Source organism: Camellia sinensis, chromosome 9 (assembly GCF_055761805.1).
Source record: "Camellia sinensis isolate YWXY chromosome 9, ASM5576180v1, whole genome shotgun sequence".
Taxonomy (NCBI): Eukaryota; Viridiplantae; Streptophyta; class Magnoliopsida; order Ericales; family Theaceae; genus Camellia; species Camellia sinensis.
Window position 1 is genome coordinate 56,904,849 of NC_138969.1, and position 27,344 is coordinate 56,932,192.

The 27,344-nt window shown below is 33.1% G+C and overlaps 2 protein-coding genes across 3 annotated transcripts; both read right to left on the reverse strand.

Annotated features, from left to right (window-relative positions):
• Nucleotides 1–11,725: 11,725 nt before the first annotated feature.
• On the reverse strand, nt 11,726–17,586 carry LOC114297898 (uncharacterized). Its single transcript, XM_028242377.2, has 2 exons — nt 13,485–17,586; nt 11,726–12,967 (listed from the first exon to the last, which is right to left on the reverse strand). Exons 1-2 carry the CDS (start codon nt 14,128–14,130, stop codon nt 12,333–12,335), a joined length of 1,281 nt encoding a protein of 426 aa, XP_028098178.2. The 5' UTR covers nt 14,131–17,586; the 3' UTR covers nt 11,726–12,332.
• A 1,514-nt stretch (nt 17,587–19,100) lies between these two features.
• On the reverse strand, nt 19,101–25,067 carry HSA32 (Aldolase-type TIM barrel family protein). 2 transcript variants are annotated; one of them, XM_028242376.2, is made up of 5 exons: nt 24,760–25,067; nt 22,592–22,783; nt 22,253–22,463; nt 20,571–20,794; nt 19,101–19,385 (listed from the first exon to the last, which is right to left on the reverse strand). In XM_028242376.2, exons 1-5 carry the CDS (start codon nt 24,880–24,882, stop codon nt 19,377–19,379), a joined length of 759 nt encoding a protein of 252 aa, XP_028098177.2. In that variant the 5' UTR covers nt 24,883–25,067; the 3' UTR covers nt 19,101–19,376. The 2 variants fall into 2 exon arrangements, with proteins under 2 accessions (XP_028098177.2, XP_028098176.2); XM_028242375.2 differs by lacking the exon at nt 19,101–19,385 and adding an exon at nt 19,853–20,163.
• Between the last annotated feature and the right edge of the window lie 2,277 nt (nt 25,068–27,344).

The following is a 27,344-nucleotide window of genomic DNA, read 5'->3' on the forward strand; positions in this document are numbered from 1 at the left end:
TATTGTTTTTATTTTTTAGTAATTTTTTAAAATTATGTTAATTTTTTTGTGTATATGAATTTAAAAGGATAAAAAAAAATTAAATATAAGAAAAATTCAGTAGAGACCAAAAAAAGCTAACTACTTTTGGATTTTTTTTTTTATAATTTTATAATTTTTTATTTGTCTAGTTGAATAGAATTATAACTTTTGTTTTTTTAATTTTACTAAAAATATAAAAGTCAAAGAGATAACAACAGTGTTGCGTACACAAAGGGCCAAATGTAGAACTAAATATAGAAACTGTTCATCCGAATGACCAGTCAGATGATTGGGTGATCGACCGAATGACAAGATGATAGTTGTAGTTGACAAGATGATAGTTGCAGTCGACAAGTTCTGGCCGATCGTCCAAATGTACAATTTTTATGTTTGATTTTGTATTTGATCCTCTGTGTGCGTAACATTCCTGATAAAAAAAAAAATCAACTTCTAAAGTGTTACATTAATTTCAGTGGTCTAAGTCAAAATGGTTTTCTCAAAGTCATTTTTTTTACTATACTACTCTAATGATGATTTTTCATTTTGACCTTACCAAATGCTAAATTCAATTAACATTTGATTTATTTGAGAGAATTTTGAGATTTTAAATAAATTATAAAATCAAAATTGTTTAATTGAAGCGTGATCGTAATTTTTTCACTCAACGATACTTTGGTTTATCTGATCGTTGTCATATTAGGAATTGACCCTTCCTAACCAAGATCGATGAAACACGAAATAACAAATAAGGAAGAAAAAACAAATCAAACAAAACACACACACAATAACACAAGGATTTACGTAGTTCACCCTAGAATAAGGTTACATCCACAACTGTTGCGGTTTTCACTATGATCAGAAAAATACAACTCTCTTAAACTAAAAGAGGCATCCCCACATCCATTTATAAGTATAGAATTAGGGTTACACGAAAGCAACATGAGAATTACAAAAGTACTCCCCAAACCCCCTATTGGACCCAGTGTTTGAGTGAACAGTACTTATCAGGGTCCACCAACCCAACAATCTCCCACTTGGAACCTGATAACACAAGCTCTTCATCATCATCGCCACAACAACTCAATCTTCTTTCAACAATCTTGAAGGCCAACTGAAGTTGCACACAACTTCAGTTTGTCAATCGTGACTATCTTGGTCAACATATTTGTTAGATTCTTACTGCCTTGGATCTTCTCAAGAGACAAGACTCCATCATCTACAAGTGAACGAATGAAATGATATCGCAACTGAATGTGTTTCGTCCTAGAATGAAAAATCGAATTCTTTGCAAGATAAATAACACTCTAATTATCACTATGCAAAATACCCATCTATTGTGTCTTACCCAACTCTGCTAGGAAATTCTATAACCAAGTCATCTCCTTCCCAGCTTCAGTAATAGCAACATACTTAGCCTCTGTAATTGAAAGGGCCACAATCTTCTGTAACTGTGAAATCCAACTCACTGTTGTACCACCCAATGTATAAACATAACCAATAGTACTCTTTCTGTTATTCATATCACCAGTCAAGTCTGCATCAACATAACCATGTAACCCGATGCCAGTTCGTCTGAAACAAAATGCCATGTCTGTAGTACCACTCAAGTATCTAATGATCCACTTCACTGCCTCCCAATGCTACTTGCCTAGATTACTTTACTAACCACTCCCACTGCATATGCAATGTCTGGTCTAGTACAACCATAGCATACATTATGTTACCAATAGTTGAAGCATATAGAATACGTTTCATGTAAGCTTTTCTTCGGTCTTCGGAGAATGCTTTTTGGTAAGTTTGAAATGGCTAGCCAATGGAGTGCTCACTGGTTTTGCATCATCCATGCTAAACCTCTTGAGAACTTTCTTGACATACTCAGCCTGTGACAACTTCAAAATACCATTTGCCTTGTCCCTCTAAATCCTCGTACCAAGGATTTTGTTTGTAACTCCAAGCTCTTACATTTCAAATTAGTTAGACAAAAGTTTTTTTAATCTTTTTATCTCTTCAATGCTAGATCCTACAATAAACATATCATCAACATATAAGAGCAAAATAATATAACTTTTGTCAAAATCTTGAAATAACAGCAATGATCTGCTTGACATCTTGTAACACCGTTGCTACACATAAACCCATCAAACTTCTTGTACCACTACCTTGGAGCTTGTTTCAAACCATACAAGCTTTTTCAAAGTTTACATACAAACTCCTATTTGCCACGTGCCAAGAAACCTTGTGGCTACTTCATGTAAATTTCGTCCTCCAAATCACCATGAAGAAAAGTCGTCATCACATCTATCTACTCAAGATGCAAATCTTTAACAGCCATAATTCCTAGCACCAATCTGATAGTGGTTAACTTCACAACTGGAGAGAAAATTTCAATGTAGCGTTTACTCTTATCAAGCCACCACTCTTTGGAACATGACAGCAAATTGAAGCTTGGCTTGCAGCATTTACTCCTATCATGTTCCTGTTTGACCCTGTAAACCCACTTGTTGTGCAAAGCTTTTTTACCTCCTTGGTAATTCAGTCAACTCCCACGTATGGTTTGCCATGAGTGAATCCATTTCATCTTGCATAGCTAACTCCCACTTATTTGAATCATCAACCTGCAAAGCCTCATCATAACTTTTTGTTTCACCCTCATCAGACAACAACAAATAATGTAAAGATAAAGACCAACGCTATGTAGGTTTAGACTATATTTCTGACCGTCTCAACTTAGGAGTAGGAGTATGTGGTTCAGTTTATGGAATAAGATTTTCAAGATTATTCTGAATCGTACTATTCAAATCACTCCCACTAATCTCTTCTAACTCAACATGCTCATGACAAGTAACAGATTTAAATGCAAACTTATCTCTATCTTTATACATTACTTTCTCGTTAAATATGACATCTATACTTCTGATTATTTTCTGATTTTTATTATCTCAAGACCGATAACCAAATTGATCAATGCCATATCCAATAAAAGTACATTTAATAGATTTTGAATCAAGTTTACTTCTATCAGCAGAATCTATATGCACATATGAAACACAACCAAATACCTTCAAAAAAGAAAGATTTACCTCTTTACCACTTCAAACTTTTTCTGGTAACTCTCTATCCAACGAAACAGATGAACCACAGTTAATCAAATATGCTGCAGTGTTAACTGCATCTACCCAAAACTTCTTTGGTAATCTGGCATGTATCCTCATACTTCTAGCACATTCATTCAGAATTATATTCATGCATTCTGTAAAGCCATTCTGTTGAGGTGTCTTTCAAATAGTCTTCTCCATTCTAATTCCACTTTTTGTACAATATTTCTTAAACTCATTGTCCTCATATTCCCTTCCATTATCTGATCTCAAGCACTTAATTTTCAAATTTGTTTCAGTCTCCACCAAGGCTTTCCACTTCTTAAAAGTAGTATAAACTTCATATTTATGTTTCAGAAAATAAACTCATACCTTTCTCATTGAGTCGTCGATAAAGGTAACATAGTATGATGATCCTCTAAGAGATGAAACTAGTGCAGGCCCCTACACATCTGTATGAACCAACTCCAACTTTTCTAACTTCAGTTTCCTTCAATCCTTTGAAAAACTGACCCTTTTTTTGTTTACCGAAGATACAATCCTCACAAAAGTCAATGTCCACCGATTTCAAATCTGACAGTTTCCCCTTAGATGCAAGTATCTTCATCCCTTTTTGACTCATATGCCCAAGCCTTTGGTGCCACAGATTTGAGTCTTCCTTCTCACCCGCAACTGCTACTGCATCCCTATTGTTTATTGTCGTGTAAAGAGTGCCTTCTTTTTTATCATAAGTAACAACCATGGCCCCTTTGGTGATTTTCCACAAACTACCCATAGAGGTTACAACATGACCTTCATTATCAAGTTGTCCAACATAAATCAAGTTTCTTTTCAAACCAGGCATGTGTCTGACATTCTGTATCTTCCAAACAAATCCATTTAGCAACCTGATTGTTACATCCCCTTTACCCACAATCTTTAAAGGTTCATCATTAGCCAGATAATCCTTCTAAAAATCACCACCGATGTAATTGTTCTTGATTTCCCTCTGTGAAGTAGTATGGAATGATGCCCCAGAATCTAAAATTCAAGATTCAAGAGGGCTATCAATACTCAAGATCAAAGCATCATAAATCTTCTTCGTTGCAGCATTAACAGACTTCTGATTTGATCCCAATTGCTCTTATTCAATGTCGGGCAATCTCCTTTCAAATGTCCCTTCTTTTCACAGTTCCAGCAACTATGTCCCTTTCCAGTTCTTGACTTGCTTCTATGTTTGGATTTTGATTTGTTGCGGTTCGGGTTTCTTTCTATTGATCTTCCTCTGGCTTTTGTATTCAGGGCAGAACCTGATGTTTCCTCTAATTCCCTCCTGTGAATTTCTTCACTCAAAATTAAATCTTGAATATCATTGTAATTCAACTTTTCTTTTCCCAAAGAATTACTCACTGCCGTTGCAATACTATTCCAACTTTTTGGCAAATTAGATAGAAGAATCAAAGCCCTAACCTCATCATCAAATTCGATAGATATAGAACTCAATTGTGTTACCACAATATTGAATTCGTTCAGATGCTTAGCCACCGAAGCACCTTTTGTCATCCTCAGATTAAATAATCTACGAATCAAATAAACTTTATTTGAGGCAGAAAGTTTTTCGTACATATTTGAGAGTGCCGCCATGAGACGTGTTGTAGTCTTCTCCTTCACTATGTTAAACGCAACGTTACGAGACAACGCTAGCCGAATAACACCTAGGGCTTGGCAATCAAGGAGAGTCCACTCATTATCCTTCATCTTTTCTAGTTCCATCCCTAAAAGGGACTCATACAGTTTTTTCTAATGTAGATAGTTTTCAATCTGTATCTTCCAAAATTCAAAATCTGTGCCATTGAATTTATCAATTCTAACCTTTTCGTCTATAGCTATTGCTCACACTTGAACCAATGCTCTGATACCAATTGTTAGGATTTGACCCTTCCTAACCAAGATCGATAAGACACGAAATAACAAATAAGGAAGAAAAAATGAATTAAACAAAACACACACACAAGAACACAAGGATTTACATGGTTCATCCCAGAATAGGGCTATGTCCACGGCTGATGCAATTTTCACTATGATCAAAAAAATACAACTCTCTTAACCTAAAAGAAGCCCCCTGGAACCTCCCTCCCTCTTGGGAGAGGCCCCCCCAAATCCCCAATTGAACCCAGTGTTTGAGTGAACAGTAGGGTTGAGTGAACAGTGTTTATCAGGGTCCACCAACCCAACAATGTCAATAGTTCAATCCTCGAAGTCTTTTTAGAAGTTCATTTTTTATAATTTACATAACGTTTGATTATTATCTGGTACTGCTTCTAGAACTACTTGGAATTTTTTTTATAATTTTTATGGTAAATTATACTAAAGATCCTCTTAGTTTGAGTAAGGTTTCATTTTGATCCTTACAATTTTAATTTGAACAAATTTCTCATCATAGGTCTAATAATAAAAAATAAGAAAAATTGTTAAAAATTCATTTCTTGAGGATGTATGGCATTATGTCCGAAGATTATTTTGTTTTGGTTGTAAAGACATGATTAATGAAATTATTTGGTCAGAAAAACAAATTATTATTTTAAAAAATATTGTTATTTTTATTTTTATCCATTATCGTCGGACCACCATCGGTCATTGGTACCAAACAATTTGTCGAAAATATAACCAGAAAGTCGTTGAAGGCAACTGGTGGTAACAGTTGGCAGTGGCTGGTAGGGGGTGGACATTTGTTGGGCCGAGCTGGGCCGACACCACATAATAAGGAACTTTGTGTCTGTCCAAGCCCGGCCCGACCTTAACATCAGGCCTCTACATCTTCCCAAACCAAGTCCAAAAAATAATTATAAATCTCAAACCCAACCATGGGGTTATATGTTTAAAAAAAAATTAAAATATTCCATAATTAAATTCAATCACACATTATATTTCTTAAATAAATATACTAACATGATTATAAATTAAAATATTTTGTATATAAATTGAATGATTTCTTAAATAAATCCAATCACATATCATTACAAATGTGAGTTTCAATAAAATCAATAAAGATAAAATTTGAATTCTAAAAATATATATTTTTTTAATATATTATAATTTATTTATTTATTTAATAATGGGTTGGGTTGGGTTGGGTTGAAAATATAAATCTCAAACCTAATCCATTAATATATCGCGATGAAAATATTGGCTCAGTCCGATCCTATAGATTAAAACAATCTTCCAAAACTCTTAAAAAATAGGGTTAGGCTGGGCGAGTCAACAAGCCGACATCCACCTCTAGTGGTTGGTGGTGATATGAACAAATAAGTAGACAAATATGTGGCATGTAAACAGATAGATAGGCAAATAAGTGACACATGGATAGATGTGTAGGGATGTTTTAAAATGACTTATAAGTTGATTTTTTGGCTTATTACTAAAAAATCGTGTAAAAAAATATAGAAATAATGTGACTGAAATAAGCCAATAGGTAAATAAACAATTTATTTATGTGCTCCCCAAAAGAGACCGTAATGTGAGCCAATAGGTGATACTGAATAAATAGACAGATAAATAAATATAGAATTTGTTTAAATTATTATTATATTTATGACCAAAAAAAAACTAGAATATGAGAATATTATTCTAAAATTTTTAAAATTATGGTTAGAATGTTCTCAAAACATGTGTTTGGTTTCAATTTTTTAGATTTTATTTTTTGAAAATTAAGTTTTTTATTTTTAGTGAATATCTTTAAAATTTTAAGCAATTTTTTTACTTTTTTAGATGCAACTTACGTAGATGTATCTAAAAAGTAAAATATTTATAAAAAAATTAATAAATACACAAGAATACCAAAAATATATTGAATTTTCGTACTTTTTATATTTTTAGTATTTAGTGAATTTTGTAAAGATTTTTTTTACAAATATTATACTTTTAAGTGTATTTATATTAGTTGTACCTAAAAAAATTTTAAAAAAATTGAGACAAAAAAGAATATGAAAAGGAAAAAATTTTAATTTTAAGAAAAGTAAATCCTCAAAATTTAAAACAAGTTGGACATTTTGATCTCAATCCAACCAAGTGGTACAGATTTTTTTTTTTTTTTCCAAATCTTGAAAATATGTGATTGGGTCGTCAACCGGAACTGTGAGCATTTCAATCAGAAAGCAGTACCTTTCAGCAGGCTATCAGTTTGATTTAAATGCTCTGTAGCTATTGGACCCAAACTCTGGCCTAATTGAATTTGGGCCCTAGCTCTGGTTTTTGTGTTTGTAGTCTGAGGCCCTGTTTTGGAAGCCAAGGTTTGGCCTTTTTTTTAATTAAAATTTACAAAAAGATAAAATGAATTAAAATAATTAATAAAATAAAATATCATATTAAAATCATAATTATTTCACTTTTTCTCTCACAAATATCACATTTAACTACAAAAAAATTCAATTCTCTTCCCAAACATAAATATTTTAACCTACTAAAATAGATAAAAACTAAAATAACCAACTTCTCAAACGAGGGCTTGACCAAATACTAGTTCAAAAAACTTTCTATCACTATGACTAGCCAGTACCCATTAACAAGAGAAGGTGTCTGGTAGGTCTCCCCTACCACATGGCTGTATATCCATAATGGAATAGATGACTGTTTCATGTGGAATATAAGAGAAATAAAAAATAATAGTTACATGACCAATAAGATTGTGAGAGTATATGTATACCAGATAAGATACAGGGCAAACCTATAATATATTTTCTCCATTAACAAATGGTTAAATTACACTCCCCTTTCGTACAGTTTGAAAAAAATATTATTAATTTTATATTTTTAACCTGATTACATTATTTTTTTTCGAGATTTTAATTCATGAAACAGTTTTACCTATTTTTATTGATAATTTATCAGTCGTGTAAATAAAAAAATGTTATTAACATATCTATTCTATTAATATATATATATATATATATATATATATGCTATTAGATGAAAAAAGCACTAATACATGCGAGTTGGTATACATTCAGAATAACGTGAAATTCGGTCGAGACGTGAAAAATGACTTCACAATCAATACACATTGCTATGCCATAGTGTACAATGAATTTCGATCAAAATCTAATGTGTAGACCTCTAAGTTTGCGATTTTGGCATTTTTGAAAATATTTATTTTGTTAATTAATTGGTCTAGAAGAATCCGTTTGAAGCTATGTTTTTTTCTTGAATGTGTAAATTTTATTTTAGTTTTCATATTTGAGCTTAACTCAAATATTTTTATATTTGATAATTTTCGTATTCTCCGTGATTTATGCTTGATTAGCGACCGTTACCTTCTTAATTTATTTCCTATTATAATTAAGATTGATTCTTTTATAAATAACGATTGTAAACCTTAAAACAAAACAACTTATTTTAAAATAAGGAATATGTTTGAGAGCCACAATTTTTGTTGCCACAATGGTTCAAAACTGTCAAAACGACGTCGTTTTGGATGCAAAACATGACAAAACGACGTCGTTTTGACAGTTTTGAACCATTGTGGCCATAAAAATTGTGACCCTCTAGCATTGTTGTTAAAATAATTAATATGTTTTCAAGAGAGAGCATCTCTTTTATCATGGTTAATTTTGCGTTTGAGTTTCATCCCATTATTCTGCCCTGCATAAGAGTGAGAAAGAGAGGTCCTTGCCTTGTATTTAATGTATCCTGCCAGCAGCAACACCAGGGGCCAGTGGGAATCATTGCAATGCATTGGCTTTCCAGACTGGATAGCTAGAAACAACTTGCGACACTTTGAGACTGTAAAAAAGACTATTTTGGCATCTTACAAAATTTGAATAACCAGTGGACATAAAGACATTCAAATCCTCCTTCATGTGTTCAAATATTGGTTTTAACATTGGTTCCAAAAATGACCCAACTTGTAGGACCATTTTGCTCTTTTCTGCTCAGAAGTGAAGTCACCTTCATTGTCATTTTTGTCCTCCTTAATGTGCAGTACATGCCCTTTAAAAAAAAATTAAAAATTTATATTATCGTCAATGCTATACATTCAAAAATTTTATGTAGAATTTTGTTCAGAAAAATCAACTTGTTAATTAGATTTATTCGAAGTGTAGGACCCACCATACAACAATTTAATTTGAACCAAAAATTCATGGCAAAATTCTAGATATTAAGTTTTATCTGTGTATTATATGTCTTAATTATGAAGATTTGTGATTTTGGCTATGTATCATGTAGTGCTTAGTTATGAGATTGTATAGTTATCAAATTTGTGGTGAACTTGATTATGAAACTTTGTGGTACTTAGATCATCTTTGATCCTTCACCTTTTTTTTTCATAAAATTTAGGTAAAAAATTTGTTAAAATTGTGATTTGATATGGATGCTTCAATGGTTTTTCATCAAATTTAACGAAAAGCTCGCTTTCCAAGAGCTTCTTTCATCAAATTTGGTAAAAAGCTTATTTTTGCCTTGATTTGATGAAAAAATTGATAGAAACTTGATTTGATACAAGTTTGATAAAATGATTGGAGGTCATTTTTATCAAATTTTTCATTAAATTTTAATTTAAATTTGATACAAGATTTGATGAAAGATGGAGATGCTCTTATTTATGAGAGTTTTGTTGTGTTTGGTTAAGGCCCAAATTGGTTTTGGTTACGGCATTTGTAGTGTTTAGTTATGAATCAAAATAGCCTTGGTTATGAGATTTTGTTTTATTTTGATATTAACTGACCTTAATTATGAAGCCTTTGTGATTTTTTTTTATTTTTTTTTATTTTAATCAATTTGGACCTAATTAGTAAAGCTATGAATTATTTTAACTAAAATTTTAAATCCATATTTATTTGAATCAATTTGGACCTAATTAGTAAAGCTATGAATTATTTTAACTAAAATTTTAAATGCATATTGTACCCACAAATTTCTTGTCTATAAAAATAAAGACAGAAAAATAGAGTAATAAAATATAAATTTATTAATTTAAAATAAGGTGATTACAATCTCTAAGATATTCTTGTACAAAAGAATGATCCTCCGATTCTTCTCTTCAAAAAGTTAACTCAAGAGGCTAATAGCTTATTCTCGAATCGAATGGCGAAATCTCCTCTAAGTAGGACGAAAAAACTAGCAAATTTGTAAGACTTTGAATTGAGGACTTAACAGTTTATTCCCAAATCAGATTTGCATAATCTTCATCAATTTAGTAGAAGAAGACACTAGATATGTAGAGTTTCATGACGAACTTTGATTTGATCCCCCAAACTTTATGTTTTATCGAGATTGATAGGCTTTGGCGGAAAGACCTTCGGGACTTTAGAGGCTTGAATCCGATAGAGTTTTCTCCATTGATTGATGTAGATTTTTCTCTTTACATGATTTGTATATTTAGAATTATGTGTCAAATTATCTATTGGAGATCACCTCTATTTATAGACATGGGTGGATGAGTCTTAATAGATTTCAATTATTTTTATAATTATCTCCGATTTATTTAGAGATAAATACCAAAATATTACGTTAATAGTGTGTCATAATTTTATTAGTTTGACCACCTCAGTGTAACCAAGTGAGTCCAAAGCTTGTCATCTTGAAGAGATTGTAACATTTTGACACATGGCAAATTGTGATTTGACCATTATGTAATCTTTGATTTGAGACTAATTAGACACGTAGTGAGATTTGATTTATCAATAATTGTATTATATTTTATAAATCTTTATGGTATGTGACAATTTGTAGTTAAAATTTTTCATACTTACACATACAATATACACTTTTTAATGATGTGCATGTGCAACCTCATAACATAGTCCGTACGACTTGTCTTTTTATTTTTTAAAAAATTTGAAAATAAATTTTGGTAATGAGTATTTTCATAAGATTTTTAAGAAAACAGTTCGTCAAAAAGTTGTGTTTCCAAAAATTGAGAACAGAAAATGAAAATGACCAAACATGGTTAGTTTCCCACAACTTTTGTCTTCTTGGACAAGGGCACCTCCTAGTAAATTGGTAAATTTGAAGTCACCTACTCTGCAAACAACATGCCACCAATTTTGACCTCTTTAGTGGAGATTGCAGTAGGGAGCAGATTCAGCTAGAGGGTGATATTCGGATATGTACATATCAGAAGTCTCATTTTAATAATTTAAATTATTAGTTTGTATAATCTTTTCATGCATATCATTCGTAAAAAATTTAAGACAATTTGATAATCGTAATATATTCAATTTATCACGTTTATTTTTTTTAAAAAAAGACAAATATGTTTTTAAAAATAAACTATCTATTATTTTGATGATAAACATAATAAATTGAATAGGTTACGATTATTGAATTAACACATGTTTTTGTGTGAATGATAGACACAAAAAATCCGATAAAATGAATCATTTGAATTATCAAAACAAAACTTGTGATATGCACGAGCCCTAATAATACCCTCCAGCCTAGATTTCCACGGAAAGGAAACAGAACCTTTGGGAAATTGCATTGAATCAAATAGCGAAGAAAAATGTGTAAAATTTCTTTACAAATTCACATCACTCTATTAGTCATTTTTTGTTCCTTGACAATTTTTTACTACTAAAGTCACAATAAAGTGCTTTAATCATCAACGAAACAACACTTCAAGCTCCGCCATGGAATGTGTAAAGAGAGAAATATGCTTCATTACATAGTCAAAATTTTGTAGGTTACTGCACAAATCTCTAAATGAAATGAAAGCGGAAAACAAAAAATAAAATAATTAAAAAAACCTAAAACTAAAATCACCACAAAAAGGAAAAAAAAAAAATAGAAAAGACAAAATTTCACTAACTTAAAACTTTTTTTTTTTTTTTTGAGTAACTTACATTCTTAGTCCGTGTAATTTAAGTGATATGTCATTTTAGTTCATGTAGTTTTAACTTGAACAATGAAACCTACACTTTTAATTTTGTTGAAATGTAGTCCTCCCATCACTTAGAATTATGAACAGAAAAAGGATCATCTAAAGGGACCAAAATAGAATTCAAAACAAACTATAGAGACTATTGGTGTAATAAATAAATTACACTACTGGTCCCTATATGTAATTTGTTTTAAATTCCACTTTCATTCCTCTAATTTTGTAAATATTTTTTTCAGTTCAAAATGTTGACGACACATGATAGAGAGGTTATATTATAACAAAATTGAAAGTGTATGATTCAAAAACTTCACCCAAACTAAGGGACAAATAATGTAATTTACCATTTTTTCCCCTCATTTTCATGGTTTGAAAATTACGACAAAGCAAGGAAGGAGAGCTCTAGGATTGAGCAAAAAGAGTTCCTCAATATTTGCATAGAGGCCCATTTTTCCAGCCAACGAGTCAAATCCGGATTGGCTAGTGAGGTCTTGAAAATTCTCCAAAGGCCGATGGACTCTCCCAGCAATCACTCTACATACTATCAGAGCCTTTTTAAGTGAAGAATTTTCATCATCATATAACTCGATAGATTCCAATGCTTTTTCACTCGTAGAAGTAGTGAAAACACCAATCCCACCTTCGATTTCCTTCTTGGATGAAAACCCATGTCTCAAAATTTCACATACTTTGCATCTATGTGATGTGCATAGGCTAGATGAGCCATTGATGCCAAGAGAACATTCAATGGTTGTTCCATGAAACCTCAAGAGCTCGTTCCCATCAGCTAGGCATCGAGGATGTTTCTTTTGCAATTTGCTTGCTTTGATTTTCACCGTTTCTCTGTATTCTTCAAATTGAGCAATTGTTTTTTGCATGTTGTGGACTTTCAAGATTCTCTCAATGTGCCCACAATTTTTTTCAGATTTTGACCACTCAGTTCGGCAAATCATCTCTACTATCTTCCTAGACGAGTCTCCTTCAACAAGTTCAGTGACTGCACAGCAAGAGTGAACATTTTGAGGCCTCTTTAGAAAGGAATAGAAACTCCGAATTTCAAAAAATATGATTTATTGAAAGGCAAAGCATAAGCCAAGGTTAAATATCAAAACTACTCCAAAATTAAATTTAAGAGAGATGTGAAGGCAAATAATGACACAAATCAAGTATCAAAAGATTAAAATTGCACATGCCAATAAACTAAATCCTAGTGAGACATTGGCTTGCAACCACTTAAAATCAAGTCCGTGGTGCTAAAAAAATGCTCTAATGTTTGGCATGCTTATTTCTTGCCAAAAAAAATCAATTTTAGTCATTTAAAGAAGTTATGGGAATATATACATATATATATATATACACCACACAAACTAGCTCAAGGAAGAAAGAGCCTAAAAATCCAAATAGTTTGCATATATGAATTCATTGGAATTTGGAACTTGAATTTACAGAAAGATTTGTGAAGGAAAAAAAAATGTAAGCAAAAAGAAAAAAGAAATCAATGGAGGGTTACTTACTGGCATGTTTGGAGAGATGATGTGATTCAATAGCTTCCCACTTAGTGAATTGTTCACCACATTTATGGCAAGTCAAAGATAAGGAACCAGGAGAATCTTTTCCACAAGAAGGCCTAGGGTTTAGAGGAGGAACACCATTGAATCTTGAGCCTTCCCTCCTTGAAAAGCTCCTAGGTGTATTTCTTTGAAGGGTAGTGGATGAGACCCTATGCTTGTTTTGGTGCACCACCACATGGTGTCCCCCAGGACCAGGTGTCCCAGGCCTCAGTGTACCCACAAAAGTTGACCCATTTCCACCTCCACCAGAACCACCACCACCATTACTTTCTTGGAAAGCACTACCAACACCTGTTATTTTGATTTCACAAGTTGAATCACTGAAGACAACTTCGTGGGTTATTGGGTTGAGAAATTCACTGCTACCAATGGATCTTGGGCTACAACTTGGTGGCTTTTCCATGTATCTCATGCTTCCATGGATGACATCTTTGAGATTTGAAATAGACCTTGAACAACCAGACCTTCCTGTTTTCTTTGTCAATATGTTGCCAATGTCACCATTAATATTGACCTTTGGATCATGAACATCCGACGGCTCTGATCTACACTGCAGTGATCTCTTCAGAGCAAACCAAACTGCTGGCATCTTCCCTCACCTCTCTCTCTCTCTCTCTCTCTCAACCTTCAAGGATTTTCAGCAATTGGAACAAGAAAGAAAAACAAACAAAACAAGGAAGGCAAATTCCACTAATATTATTGTTTCTGTTTTGAGATATAAAACTCACCATATCTGAACCTTGTTTCCATCCTTGGACCAACCAAGAAAACCTCAATTTATAGCAACTTAAAAAAAGGTGTTTGGGAGGAAACCCACAAAAAAATACATTATTTCAAACTTGGATGCACTAAAACCAAAGCTCGATCGTCATAAAAACCATTGTCAGGACCAATGTAAGGGTGTTGTTAATAAATGGTTCTTATGAAATAAGAGAAAGAGCGGAGATTTTTAGCCCCAGAAGAACCAGAAAAAGACAAGACAAAACAATGAAAATTATTAAAGAATACTATTCAAAATCAAATAAATGAACTAAGAGTAAAACATGGCAAATAATAGTAGTAGTCATAAGCTAATTAATTCTTGGCCTTTGACCTTAGATTATGTGAACCGACGTGAAATTTTTGGGTCAGTGACATCAATGAATGAAGAAGGCTGTACTTGGTCTTCCCATCAAAGGTAAAATAAGAGTAGAAATTAATAACAATTTTGAATTTGGGAGGAATTGCATTTTAGTGGGAATAAGTAAAAATAATTGTGAGAGTAATAAGTGAGTGTTGTGTTGTGTTGTGTTATGGTGCAAATCATACCACAATTTTTACTTACATCATATACAGCACATATCTATTCATACTTTTATGTTTTTATAATTGTTTTTACTTGTTTGTACTGAGATACAATTACTCCTACAATTCACACCTTAGTTTTGGCATTTGGTGGAGTTGTACTTTCTACCCAAGGTCAAGTTGTTATCGAAGGGGTGGAAGAGTCTCAATCCATGCTCAACGCCTACTTGACTAGCTCAAATGGTAAATGTTGAAATTGTTATCAAAGGGGCAGCAAAGTCTAGTCTCAATCTATGCTTAACACTTGCTTGACTAGCTCAAAAGCAGACAATTGTTGGAATTGTTATCGAAGGGACATGAGAGTCTATTCTCAATTCGTATTCAACGCCTACTTAACTAGCTCATAAGAGACAATTGGAGTATGTAGATGAACTTTGAATGAGAGTTGGGTGAACTATTTCTAAAAATGCCAACTACATATGGCATTATAGGCGGCTTATTTGGAGCATATTACTTTTCAAAGTCTATTCTTTTCATTAAAAAGTTAGAAGGGAGATAAGGGTAATTCTATTACTTAAAAAACAAATGAGTATATTATGTCAATTTAATTACTGCTAATAGCCCACACCCTTTTATTTGGACCATCATCCGCTTTCCCTAGTTCTTTGGACCCCCACCAACCAAAATTGCTTCCCAATTTATTTATTTTTTAACTCCTACCATATTCAAAAAATACTCTTTTCTTGGGACCTTCATCCTTGGCCCCACCTTTCTCCAATAACCTCCGTTCCCTCGCTATTCTCACCTTTAACCACTATTTCACTCTCCCCTAAGAGCATCTCCAACGGTGTACCAAATGTTTCACCAAATCTGAGTCAAAAATGGATCATTTCCTTAATTTGATACTTCGCGCTCCAACGGTTCAACATCAAATCTGTTTCATCAAATTTGCGCTGGGCAACCGGTTGGTTGACCGGCCGGTCGACCGGTAACGGCAAAATTTTTTTTTTTTTTTTTTTTTTTTTTTACCGGTTTGAACCTTTTTTTTTTTAACTTTTTGAACTTTTGGTGGTCGACCGGGTGGTCAACCGGCCGGTCGACCACCTAGGCAAAATTTTTTTTTTTTTTTTTTTTTGACTGGTTTCAACCTTTTTGTGAACTGTCTGAACTTTCTCCGGGGCGACCGGTTGGTTAACCGGTTGGTCAACCGGATGGTCGACCCGTTCGTCTCATCCCAACGGTTAGGAACAGTGATTTGGTGAAATGCTTCGCCTGCACTCAGTTTGGTACCATTTTTGCTGAATTCTGGATTTGATATCGATTTGGTGAAAACGTTGGAGCTTAAAAAAGTGACTTTTTCACCAAATTTTAAATTTGATGCTAGGTTTGGTTCACCGTTGGAGATGGTCTAACAGCTCTATACCCATGCCAGACACCCCTCAAACCCTTCCACTTACCCCAACCACCCTTAGTCCTATCTTTACCACCAGTCGAGAGACTGACGAAGAGAGAAATAAAGACTAGAAAGAGGGATTGAAGGTCGTGATCCCAGCTAGGTGGCAAGAATGGGCTGGAAAAGGGAAGGCGAGGGCGAGGAGAATCGCCGAAGCTAGGGGTGGGCAAGAAGGGTGCCACCCGGAGCTACTAGTAGCTAGGATGGAGGTGGGGCTTAAGGTTAGGGTTTGGAAGGTTTGGGATGGAGATAAAATTGAATTTTGTGTTAGAGTAAAATTGTAATAAAAAAAATATGAAAGGAATAGGGTAGAAAAAAATGAGAGGTAACTCAATTTACATACTTAATGAAAATTTTCATTGATACAATCTAATTTGTTTTTATTTTATTTTATTTTAAAATAAACTATAGATGATAACATTTATATTTTATTTTATTTTTATTGTTTTATTTCAGAATTTCGAAGTTTCATATATCTTCATGCATGGTGTTTAATCTCCTCCTTGTACTGCTAAAAGTTGAATTTTTGCTGAATTGAAAACAATGATAGATTACAAATATATCTCTTTAACGTTTGTTTAAAATATGAATTGTTCTATTGGTTTGAAAAATTACAAATATTTTCTTTTCAAAATTTTTTGTTTAACAGAATTGACTGAAAAAATAAAATATCTAACTGCTCTCACATATAATGATAAAATTACCTTAATTATTAATCGAAATAAATTTTAGACATCATTAAAAACTGTTAATTGACTTAATAATTTATTAATAAAATAGATCATTCGTTATGAAATTGGAAATTTTAAAGAACATAATGTAATTTTTAAAATTACAAGTGACAAATCATATTTTAAAAAAATATTAAGAGATATATTTTTAATTCTCCCTTAAAACAAAGATAAAAGTTTAGAGTCAAATGGAAGACAACTGTTTGATCCACATGAATATAATCCCAAATGAAGAATTTTTAAAAGCATTTTCAAAGTTTCTCAGTCATTCAAAGATTTGGTTAAAATACAAAGAGGTAGCAATTATAATAATGAAATCAATCATGATCACAGTATTATAACTAAATGAGACCTATTGTTGGATAGTGGAATTCAAATGCTATACTTTCATGTTAACATGAGCTTATTAGCCCTCATCGGGATTGGTCCAAGGACTTGGGTCGCTTAAGTAAAGGTTTCGAGTTCGAGCCTTTGTGGATGCAGCAAACACTCTTGGGAGAGGATCCCGCATATGCGCCCGGTAACTTCCTTGACCGATTAGTCCTAGGTCCAAAAATCTGGAGATGCCGTGGGAGACCTTAAAAAAAAAAAAACATGAGCTTATTAGCTGTGTTGATAATGAACCTGAGAGAAGCTAGTACTTCTGAAATGAAAAACATATTATAAAATCCACTTATATATTTTCCTAAAAATCCTTTAACTTCTTTTCACTTATCACCTACAATGGTTTCATACCAAGAAACAAGAACGTCAGATTCCACATGCTTTGACTCCAATTCTTTATTAGTTCTTCAAAGGACAACACATGAATACCGTTCTTAAACAAGGCAAAAAAATCAATTGCTCTTGAGGCCATATCATAAATGAATTTATTAAAATCACTCACAAGTTTTTATAATCCAAAAACTCCAAAAGCATAAATGAGAAGAATTACACAATGCGTTTAATGCAAGCCATGATTCATGCGGTGGTAAGTTTGTAATTGGGGTGTGCACCGTCCAATTTTGTGTGATTTGAAGATAAAATTATAATCAAATTATAGATAAGTATGTTATCCATAATCAAACCATAGTTTGGACTGTTAACCTTCAAAAATTATTAAACATTTGCATAATATATATTAATTTACATAATATTTTTTATATATATAACATTAATTTGCAACAAATTTCACATTTCATATATCTCTCACACTAATTTTTACTTTGATATTTTATCAAAAGTAAAAAACAATATATATATATATATATATATTTATGACTGTGCAAATACTGCTCAATCTGTTAAAACCGCACCGATCCGCTATAGTTAATACATATATATTTTTTAACTTCCAATAAAATATCAATATAAAAATGAGTGGGAGAGAGATTTAAGATATGAAATTTATTATAAATTAGTGGTTATATATAAGAAAAATCTTATGTAAAATTACTATGTTATATATCTAAAAAATATTATACAAATTAGTGTTATATATTATGCAAATGTATAATAATTAATTAGAATATTCTTCAATCTGTCAAAAACCACCCAAACCGTAATTTGTCAATCCGCTAACCCGCCATTCAGTTTGTAATTTTACTCTCAAACCGTCCGAACTACACCGCGCACACCCCTATATATATTAATTACGATGGAACAGGACACTTTCGAAAACGAATTATAAATTTTAAATAAAGGATCAAACTAACCTCCTTATTTATTACGAGTTGTCACATTACTTCTCTATTTTTCTGCACGTCTTCTTGTGAAAAATTAAAAAACTGTTGAATAAGCCATACTCAAACCATCCTAGCGAATTAAGCGATATTTTGCATTAGCTTGATTTGTAACATTGACCCTGTTTAGTAGAGCTTATTTTCAGCTTATTTCAACTTTTAGGTTAATTTAAACTATTTTAATGTATTTAGTTCAGCTTAACAATACAGCTTATAGCTTTTTATAAGTCAAAAATCAACTTATTCTTTGAGTAGGAGAAGAGAAGCTTAATTTATAAGTCAAAAATAAGCTTACATTCACATTTATAAGTTATAAACTGTTAAGATATAAACTATAATCACTTTCCTACAGCTCTACCAAACGGGGCCATTGGATCATTTACCGTCATTTAATTTAAGAATGTCAAAAAAATCAGACCCGATACACGTATTCATATACAAAATCAGACCCAACCATACACGTATACATATACAAATCACACTTCTCAGCCTACAAGTTCGAAGGTGAAAATTCAATCCTTGGAACCCCACATAATGTCCACAAATGACGCTAAACAAAGACTCTGCGTCGGACTCCATCCATCTCTAGCTAGTTTCAGACCACCGAGATGGAAGAACACCCATCTTCCCTATTCCAAATTACTTCTTAGGACTGCTGCAGAGAAAAGTACGAGTGGGGTCAAAGGACCAAAGCATTAGAATCTTACAATTTACTGTTTGATTTATACCAACTTGATATGAATTTCAACTACAACGATTCAATTCGTACGATTTGATACTGCCGTTCAAATCTTAAATTGAATAAATTTGACCATTCATTACAACTCTCTATGAATTCACCGTGATCCTCTACGACTCACTGTGATTCAGTTTTGTTAATATATGAAATAATATCATTTTTTAAAAGTACAAATAAAGATCAACAATTATTGTTGGTACAGGATGTCTCTCTTTGCAATGTTGAATCCAAAGCAAAACGCCTGAGTTTGATGTTATAGTTCAGATGTGCGGTGAGGGCTAAATACTTGCCAATTTGCTACTAAATAAGGTAGCAACACCATTCAGCAGTCATGAAAAGTCGTACCGAAGATTAAAAATCTACTTCACGGCAATAAAAAATCATGACGTGAAATCCTCAGATGAACACTACAATTCAAGTAATAGCCAAACAGTGCAAAGAAGAAACAAGAGAAACGTTTTCTCACTCAAGTTTTCATACATTAAAGGGGCATATCCACATGATCTTAACAAACACAGACAGAATGGAAAGTATGACGGATTCCAATATGGACTGTAGACATCTCTGCCAATAGAGTCTCAGCTTAGAATAGAAAATAGGAAGAACCAAGAACAGATCTGTGATCTTTACCAAGGTTGCGCCCTCGAAGGCACTCCAGATCCATCACTTGAGAGTGATCCACAAAAAGGTTCACCTGAAAATCCCAGAATGACAGGGATGTTACAAGCAAGTAGGGCTACAAATGATTTGAGCTGTTCACGAGCTTGGGTCAGTAAGGGCTTAAGTATATAAACGAGCTTGAGCTCAAATAAGCTCAGCTTGTTTAGTATTTTTATAACTAATAAGATAAATATATCATTTAACAAACATAGAAATATATTGCTTATATATTTAAATAACGTAAATAACAGCAAAAAACAAAAACAAAAAAACATGATCTTCGAGCTGGGCTCAAGCAGCTTCATTAGTATTGAAGAGCCGAGCCAAGCTCTAGCCCTGCAAAACTCAGCTTGGCTTGTTTCGTTTGCAGCCCTAGTTACAAGCATTTGAAAGGAAAAGATCAAATGACTTGAACGAAAGAAAAGGTTGAGATCGAACTACCTTGGGACCATATTGTTTAATGAACCACTCAGAAGTATTGGCATTTGATGCTTCAAACATGGTCTTCTCAAGTCCAAGACGCCCTATGACCTTAGCAATGATGTCTGCTCGTACAGAATCAGCATATTGGCAGACATCATCAGCATCAATCATTATCATGTCTGCCCCAGCTTCTAAGCATCTTTCGGCTCTCCTGATCAAAAGATCAACATCCTCAACAGCTTCTGTGGGAAAAGCACAATATTGCAAGGTAAATGGAAGTATTTCTACTACCTCTACTATCACATTTTCAGAGACATTAGATCTAATGGCCTTAATTGTAAAGTATGGGCCTTCATATTATAAATGATTACCATGTATTGTTAAAATAAATGCTATAGTCATTGCTTTGGAGCTAAATATTATGAATGATTACCATGAATTGTTAAAATGAATGCTATAACCATTGATTTGGAGCTAAATGAAGCTTCCATGTCAGTTCTGTTCAGAATAGTCAAACAAGGCAAACTGCTCTCTCTAACTTTTTAGAGACTAAACTTCCATTAATCAACTCAGTGACTTAGTGCCAAGTTTATGAAAGTCTGTTTTTTTTTTTTTTTTTTGCAGAGGCATGAAATTCCATCTACATTTTGGTTGCTCAAGAACTGACTACTCATGAATGTGTTATTAATGTTTTGTATAGAAATGGCAGCATTGCCACAAAAGAGGATGACATTCCAAATACCTAGTGAAGAGCTGTTAACCACAACTGTGTTCACGTGGCAAAATTGTTCACCATTTTTAGCTTCTACCACTTGCACTATGTTTGGATATTTGGTTTGTAGAAGGAAAAGAAATGGGAAGGGAAAAGTGAACAAAATTTAGCTTCTACATCATACACTTTTCCCATCTCTTTTTTCTTTCCCTCCACAAATCCGAAATCTAAGCACAGCCCTGGGGGCATTTTGAGTCTTAAAGATTAGGAAATCTAATAGACAGAATTTTAATGCTTGAAATAGAATATATATCACATTATCCCTTAAAAGTTTCCCAACAAGTACCTTCTATATCAGTTCGAGATATTTGTGTTCCATTTGCTTTTAGTTCTTTAAAAGCTCAACCAAGTAACAATTAATTAAATGCTATAAAACGAAATTAAAGACACCCAATCAGAGTAACCAGAAAATGTATGTACACCTTGACATGGAAATTTTGTATTCATTTTCAATGCTAAGTTTGACAGTGCACCCATTGAATTTTGGAAGCACGACCTCTAGGAACCCTAAATCATCTTACAGCATCACCTTTCAAGGCGAAGTGTTAAAATCTCACTCAGCCTATATATGGGAATGCGTTGGTGTTTCCCTATTTTTCATCCTAGTTATTGACACGGGAAGGAATCAAAATATATCAAGCTTATACTTTACCATATTTAATTTCACTTGCAAAAATGCTACAAATGCATTTTCTGAATAGATTGGCCAATAGATGTCCTAAAATTGAATATGTGTTGGCAATTAAGCATGTTATGACAAAAAATTGTTCAGTTCCCCATATCACTTCTTTTTAAACATCAATAATTACTAGTTATGCATTCAAACAAATATCTTACGAAAATTTCAAATCCATATGTTGACAAGGGAATCAAATTAAAATATATGAAACTTTTAATCAAACACTAATAATAAAAGGCACCGGCATACCAGATGATCGCGGCACTGGGACCACATAAGCTCCAAATGCTCTATCACCCTTCATGGGTATATCAGACTTGTTAAACTTGACAGCAAATTGAGGCTTGGCTTTCAGGCCACCACTCTTAATCAATCGGATAAATCGCAAGAGTGTTTCTTCAGGAACTCTGAGTGATCCCACATTTAGCTCAATCGTATCAAATCCCAATTGTTTACACTCCTAAAACAACAAAAATAAGAGAGACTATTATTGCGAAGAATTGCAATACTTGTTTTCCTTTCTTGTTGATAAATGAAAAGTGCTTTAATACACTATTGCAGAGAAAAATAACAAAATCTCTTTCACACCTCTATGTATTCGTTGAAAGCAGATGGACCTTTATGAAGCAAATGTTCAGCCCAGTCGCCAGTACTGACATATACATTGTGTTTGTGGGCCATGTTTGTCACTTCCTTGATGTAAGCTTTTGGCATCAAACTATGAGAGCCTCCAGAAAACTTTAACCCATCGACAAAATGTCCCATAGACTCAAAAATATCCTATACAACATAGCACAGCATAGTTAGGACACCCAGTCAATCATGTCACCTTCTGCGACCATCCAACTATATGATACAAATCTTGCTACAACAATCAAGGTGCTCCAAACCCATCTTTTGTCAAATACTAACACGGTCCATAATAGCAGGTCAACAATTGGTCGTATACCAGGAAAGAGATTTGTTGCATATTAGCCATCTCTCCTCACTAGTAGAACCAATGTAGCAAGTAGGTAACTATTAATTTTTTTGGATTGATAAGTAGGTACCTAGAAAAATTACTAAGCAACTTAATCCATATACGGATATACAATTCATTTGGATCTGAAAATTTAGTAGAATTTTATGAGATTTATTTTCACGAAGTCTTTCTAAATAAAAGCCTCAAGACAAGAATCCAAGAATGAGGCTAATTTTTCGAGTGGTGATCAAATTTAAAAATAGAAAATAATACCTTCATATGAATTCCATGCAATTAGAGAATTATCTTTCAAAAACTAGGCTAAACTACAGAGAACAGAAGTTTGGTGATGGGTGAAAAGAAACAAAATGGTTTGGTAAGGCCTTTTTGGCTATGAAAGAAAAGAGAAAGAGATGCATCAAGTTTGCAAAGCCATATTACTCTATGCCTGCAATGTCACATGAGTGCCAAGAGGGTGGTGCATTCAGTACAGAGGCAAGGTCGATGATTCTAAATATTGATGAGAAAATTCCCTACTTTTTCCTATGAATTATAAATACAATAGTTCCCACGTGAATCTCATTAATATTCCATCATGAGTCTGACACATTAGCTGATAAAAACAAATATATATATATATATATATAAGAAAGAAAAAGATCTTGTTAACATGTGATGGTTTAAAAGAATTGCACATTTTTTATTACATGTACTTTCATACAATATGTACAATCCTTTTAAGCTTCTTAATAGATGCCCTGTGTTTGGTTCATGGATTTGTGGAGGGATTTAGAAAGGGAAAGGAAAAAAGTGTGTGAAATTAAACATATTCTATTCACATTTCACCCACATTTTCCCTTTTCCTTTCCAAATTCCTCCCCAAATCCTTGAATCAAGCACAGCCTAAAGGCACACATTAACAAAATTCTTTTAAAAAAATAATAATAAAAAAAAAAAGAAGTCTTGCTAATGACAGCCCTTAGGGCTATCAATAAGCACAAAACAAAACACCAAAATACTTATAAACTCAATACACTCTTGACATATCCCAAAACAATTTCTCACATTTCCATACACAGCAATACATTAACAACCACCTCAGGCCTGTTTTTAGCACTTTCCATTTCTTCTTTGTAGGCATCCTATCTATCCAAGCAACTGGCAGAAAATTTCTACCAAACACAATAGATTAATCTTCAACTGGCGAATATCAGTAGTAATAGCAATACTACCAATGAAGGTACACAGACTATATTACGACTATCCTTTATGTTAATTCAATTATTACAACAGAAGAAAATTTAACAGGAGAGCCTTTTTCTAACATAAAACAAGGAATGATTCATTATTGTTAGCATGCATGCATGCATATATTTTCCTATTGCTACTTATGACCAAGATTGTGTGGAATGGAGTGGTTTGAAAGGAGGCTTTCTAAATCGACCCAGACCATTAAAATTCGAATCTAAAAAGCTAAGATTTTTCCTCAATTCACCTTCAAATCCCCAATAATCGCCCACATTGAGAAATTCAACTCCAATAGAACGTCCATCAAAATACACTACAATTCCGATCACTGTTCTAAAACCTCCTAAAATAACATCTTCATAGAAAAATTATAAAATTCGAGTAAAAAAAAAGAGAACCCCGATCATGAAGAACATAATACTAATATAAATAGAAATTAAACAATCTAGGTCATTAACTACATCAATGAAAGCCCTAAAATTGGAAAGAACTGAAGGAAATGAAGAATGAGAGAGAAATTGAGAGAGAGAGAGAGAGAGAGAGAGACCTGAAGGAGGTTTTGAGTGAGGAGGGTGTAGTGAGGGCCTCTCATCTCCGTGACACCAAAGGTGCGAGGCTTCTCAGGACGATCTTCGTCCTCGAAGAAGCTCTTCCACCGATATGCGGACATTTCTCTTCTCTTTCTTTCACACTCCACAAATTGCCGAACGTAGAGAGAGACAGAGAGAAGAGTTCTTCACTTTCGAACCGGAAAGAGAGAGAGATTAGTAGTGTGGCGAAGCGTCTAGGTGGTTCTGGATTATGAAAAAAGTAGCCAGCAGAGCAGTCGTCATCATGGGCTTGTTTGAAAACTATGTTAGGGGTCGTTTGGTAGTGATGTTTTTAATTAGTTTTTCGGTTTTTTTTTATTTGTTTTAGTTTGGGATTTTTTTTGTTTGTTAATGATTAAGATCCCCTCCAATTACCACCCCCACTATCCCTACACACACGTGACGTGTGGCGATTGGAGGAGAAGGAAAAAAAGAAAAAGAAAAAAGAAAAACTGGCCAATCAAAAAGAGAGGGGATCAAAGGGGTGCCTCCTTGGGGGTCCAACTCATTTTTCTTTAAATTATTTTAGTTTCATTAAAACAATTATGGTTAAAATGTTGGTTGATTTTTTTTAAAGTTAATTTGATAATTATGAGAGTAAAAATAAAATAATTATCAGTTAGATGTAACATTTTATTTTATTAATTATTTTATTTTATTTTATATTTTTAATAAATTATTTTTTGGTAAATTATAAATACACTTCTTAAGGTTTGACGGCATAGTTTGGGAAGTTGGTTTTGGTAGGTTAGGGGCTAAAATAGCCACAAAAAACAAAATAGGCTATTTTAACTACAAAAAACAAAACATCAAATCCAATCCATAATCATTACACTCCTCTCTCAAAAAAAAGTCAAAAAAGTCAAAAAGTCAAAAAGCACTTCCCAAACCAAGCTTTTTAGCCCCAGGCTAAAATAGCCAAAAAGCCAAAAAGTCAACCCACTTCCCAAACGGAGGCGAATTATCTTATGCGATTTTAAAAATTGCATTCCACTCCCTGAAGTTTCTAATTTCATAACAAATCGTCTGTTTTATTAATAAATTACCAAGTTAATTAACAGTTTTTAGGTATTGTTTGTCATCCCTTAAAAAAGTCAAAAAGTCACTATTCTATTTAAGGGGTAGTTTGGGATGATCTAAATAAGTGCATTTTTTGACTTTTTATAAAATATGAGTTGAATTTGAAGTGATGTTGTAGATAGGGGTGAGCATGGTCCGGATTGAATCGGATTGAGATAAAGTCGGGACCAATCCGTTATCTACGGTTCTTAAAAAATTGGAACCAATCCAATCCATTTAAATCATGAAACCAATCCGAACCAATCCATTTAAACACGGATTGGATCGGTTTAGGACCACGGATTCACATAATTAAATAACAAAAAAATATATATTTAACAATTTAATTTCTTAAAAATATAAACATAGCGCTATATTAGTTTCACAATAGCAACATGTTTTTCTATAATAACGACATACAATTTTAGAATTTAAACAACATTAAGAAAACTAGTTTCACCATAAATATTTAGACCATTACAAATTAAAACTAAAAACTAACAAACAAAAGTAATAAAAGAAGATATTATATGAATTTAGATTTGAGTTTAGGTTTTATATAGAATAAGATAAGATACTATGGGAGAGGATGTATAATAAAAATATAGACTATTTGTATACTGTCCGGATCGGTTCCAATCCGGAACCGTGGGGTTCAATCCGAAACCAATCCGTGGACTACGGATTTTTAATTCTTCAATCCGGAACCGAACCACGAATTCAAAAAATAATCCAAACCTATCGGATTGGACTGGATTGGGTCGGATTACGGATTTCACGGGTTCCTTGCTCAGCCCTAGTTGTAGAAAGATGATGTGACTTAAATAGAATAGTGACTTTTTGACTTTCTGACTTTTTTAAAGTATGGCAAACTAGGCCTAAGTCACGTCATCTTATTTAATTCACTTCACCTGTTTATCACATTACTTCAAATCCAACCCATATTTCATAAAAAGTCAAAAAGTGAACTTATTTAGAACATCCCAAACAACCCATTAATGATATTAAAAATATGTTTGAATTAATAATTTAAATAATTTTATTATTGTATAGGAGAGCAATTATGAATTTTATTATTTTAGTTAATTCTATTAATGTTGGCTACATATTTTGTAAAAGACCAATCACACTTCGACACGTGGCAGAGTAAGGGTAATATAGGAAGACTGTTCAAGTCTTCGATCCTGATCGTACACGTGACAGTTGATATTGTCTATTGCGTGGTCTGAGTAACATTGGATCAACAAAGAGATGCAAGGTGACGTGACTTCAACAGTTACTCACATTCAAATTCAAATATAGGAGGGAAGCTTAACTGCAAGTGATGGCGTAGTGGAACTACTTGTAAGGTAGCATGATCAGTGATCACGGAGGAGCAGTTCGACAGTTTGAAGTGCAGTTCGATGGTCATCTTTGAGGAGTATAAATAGTAGGGAAGACCCCAGAAAAAAGTCCAAACTCAGATTCAAGAAACCAGTCTTAC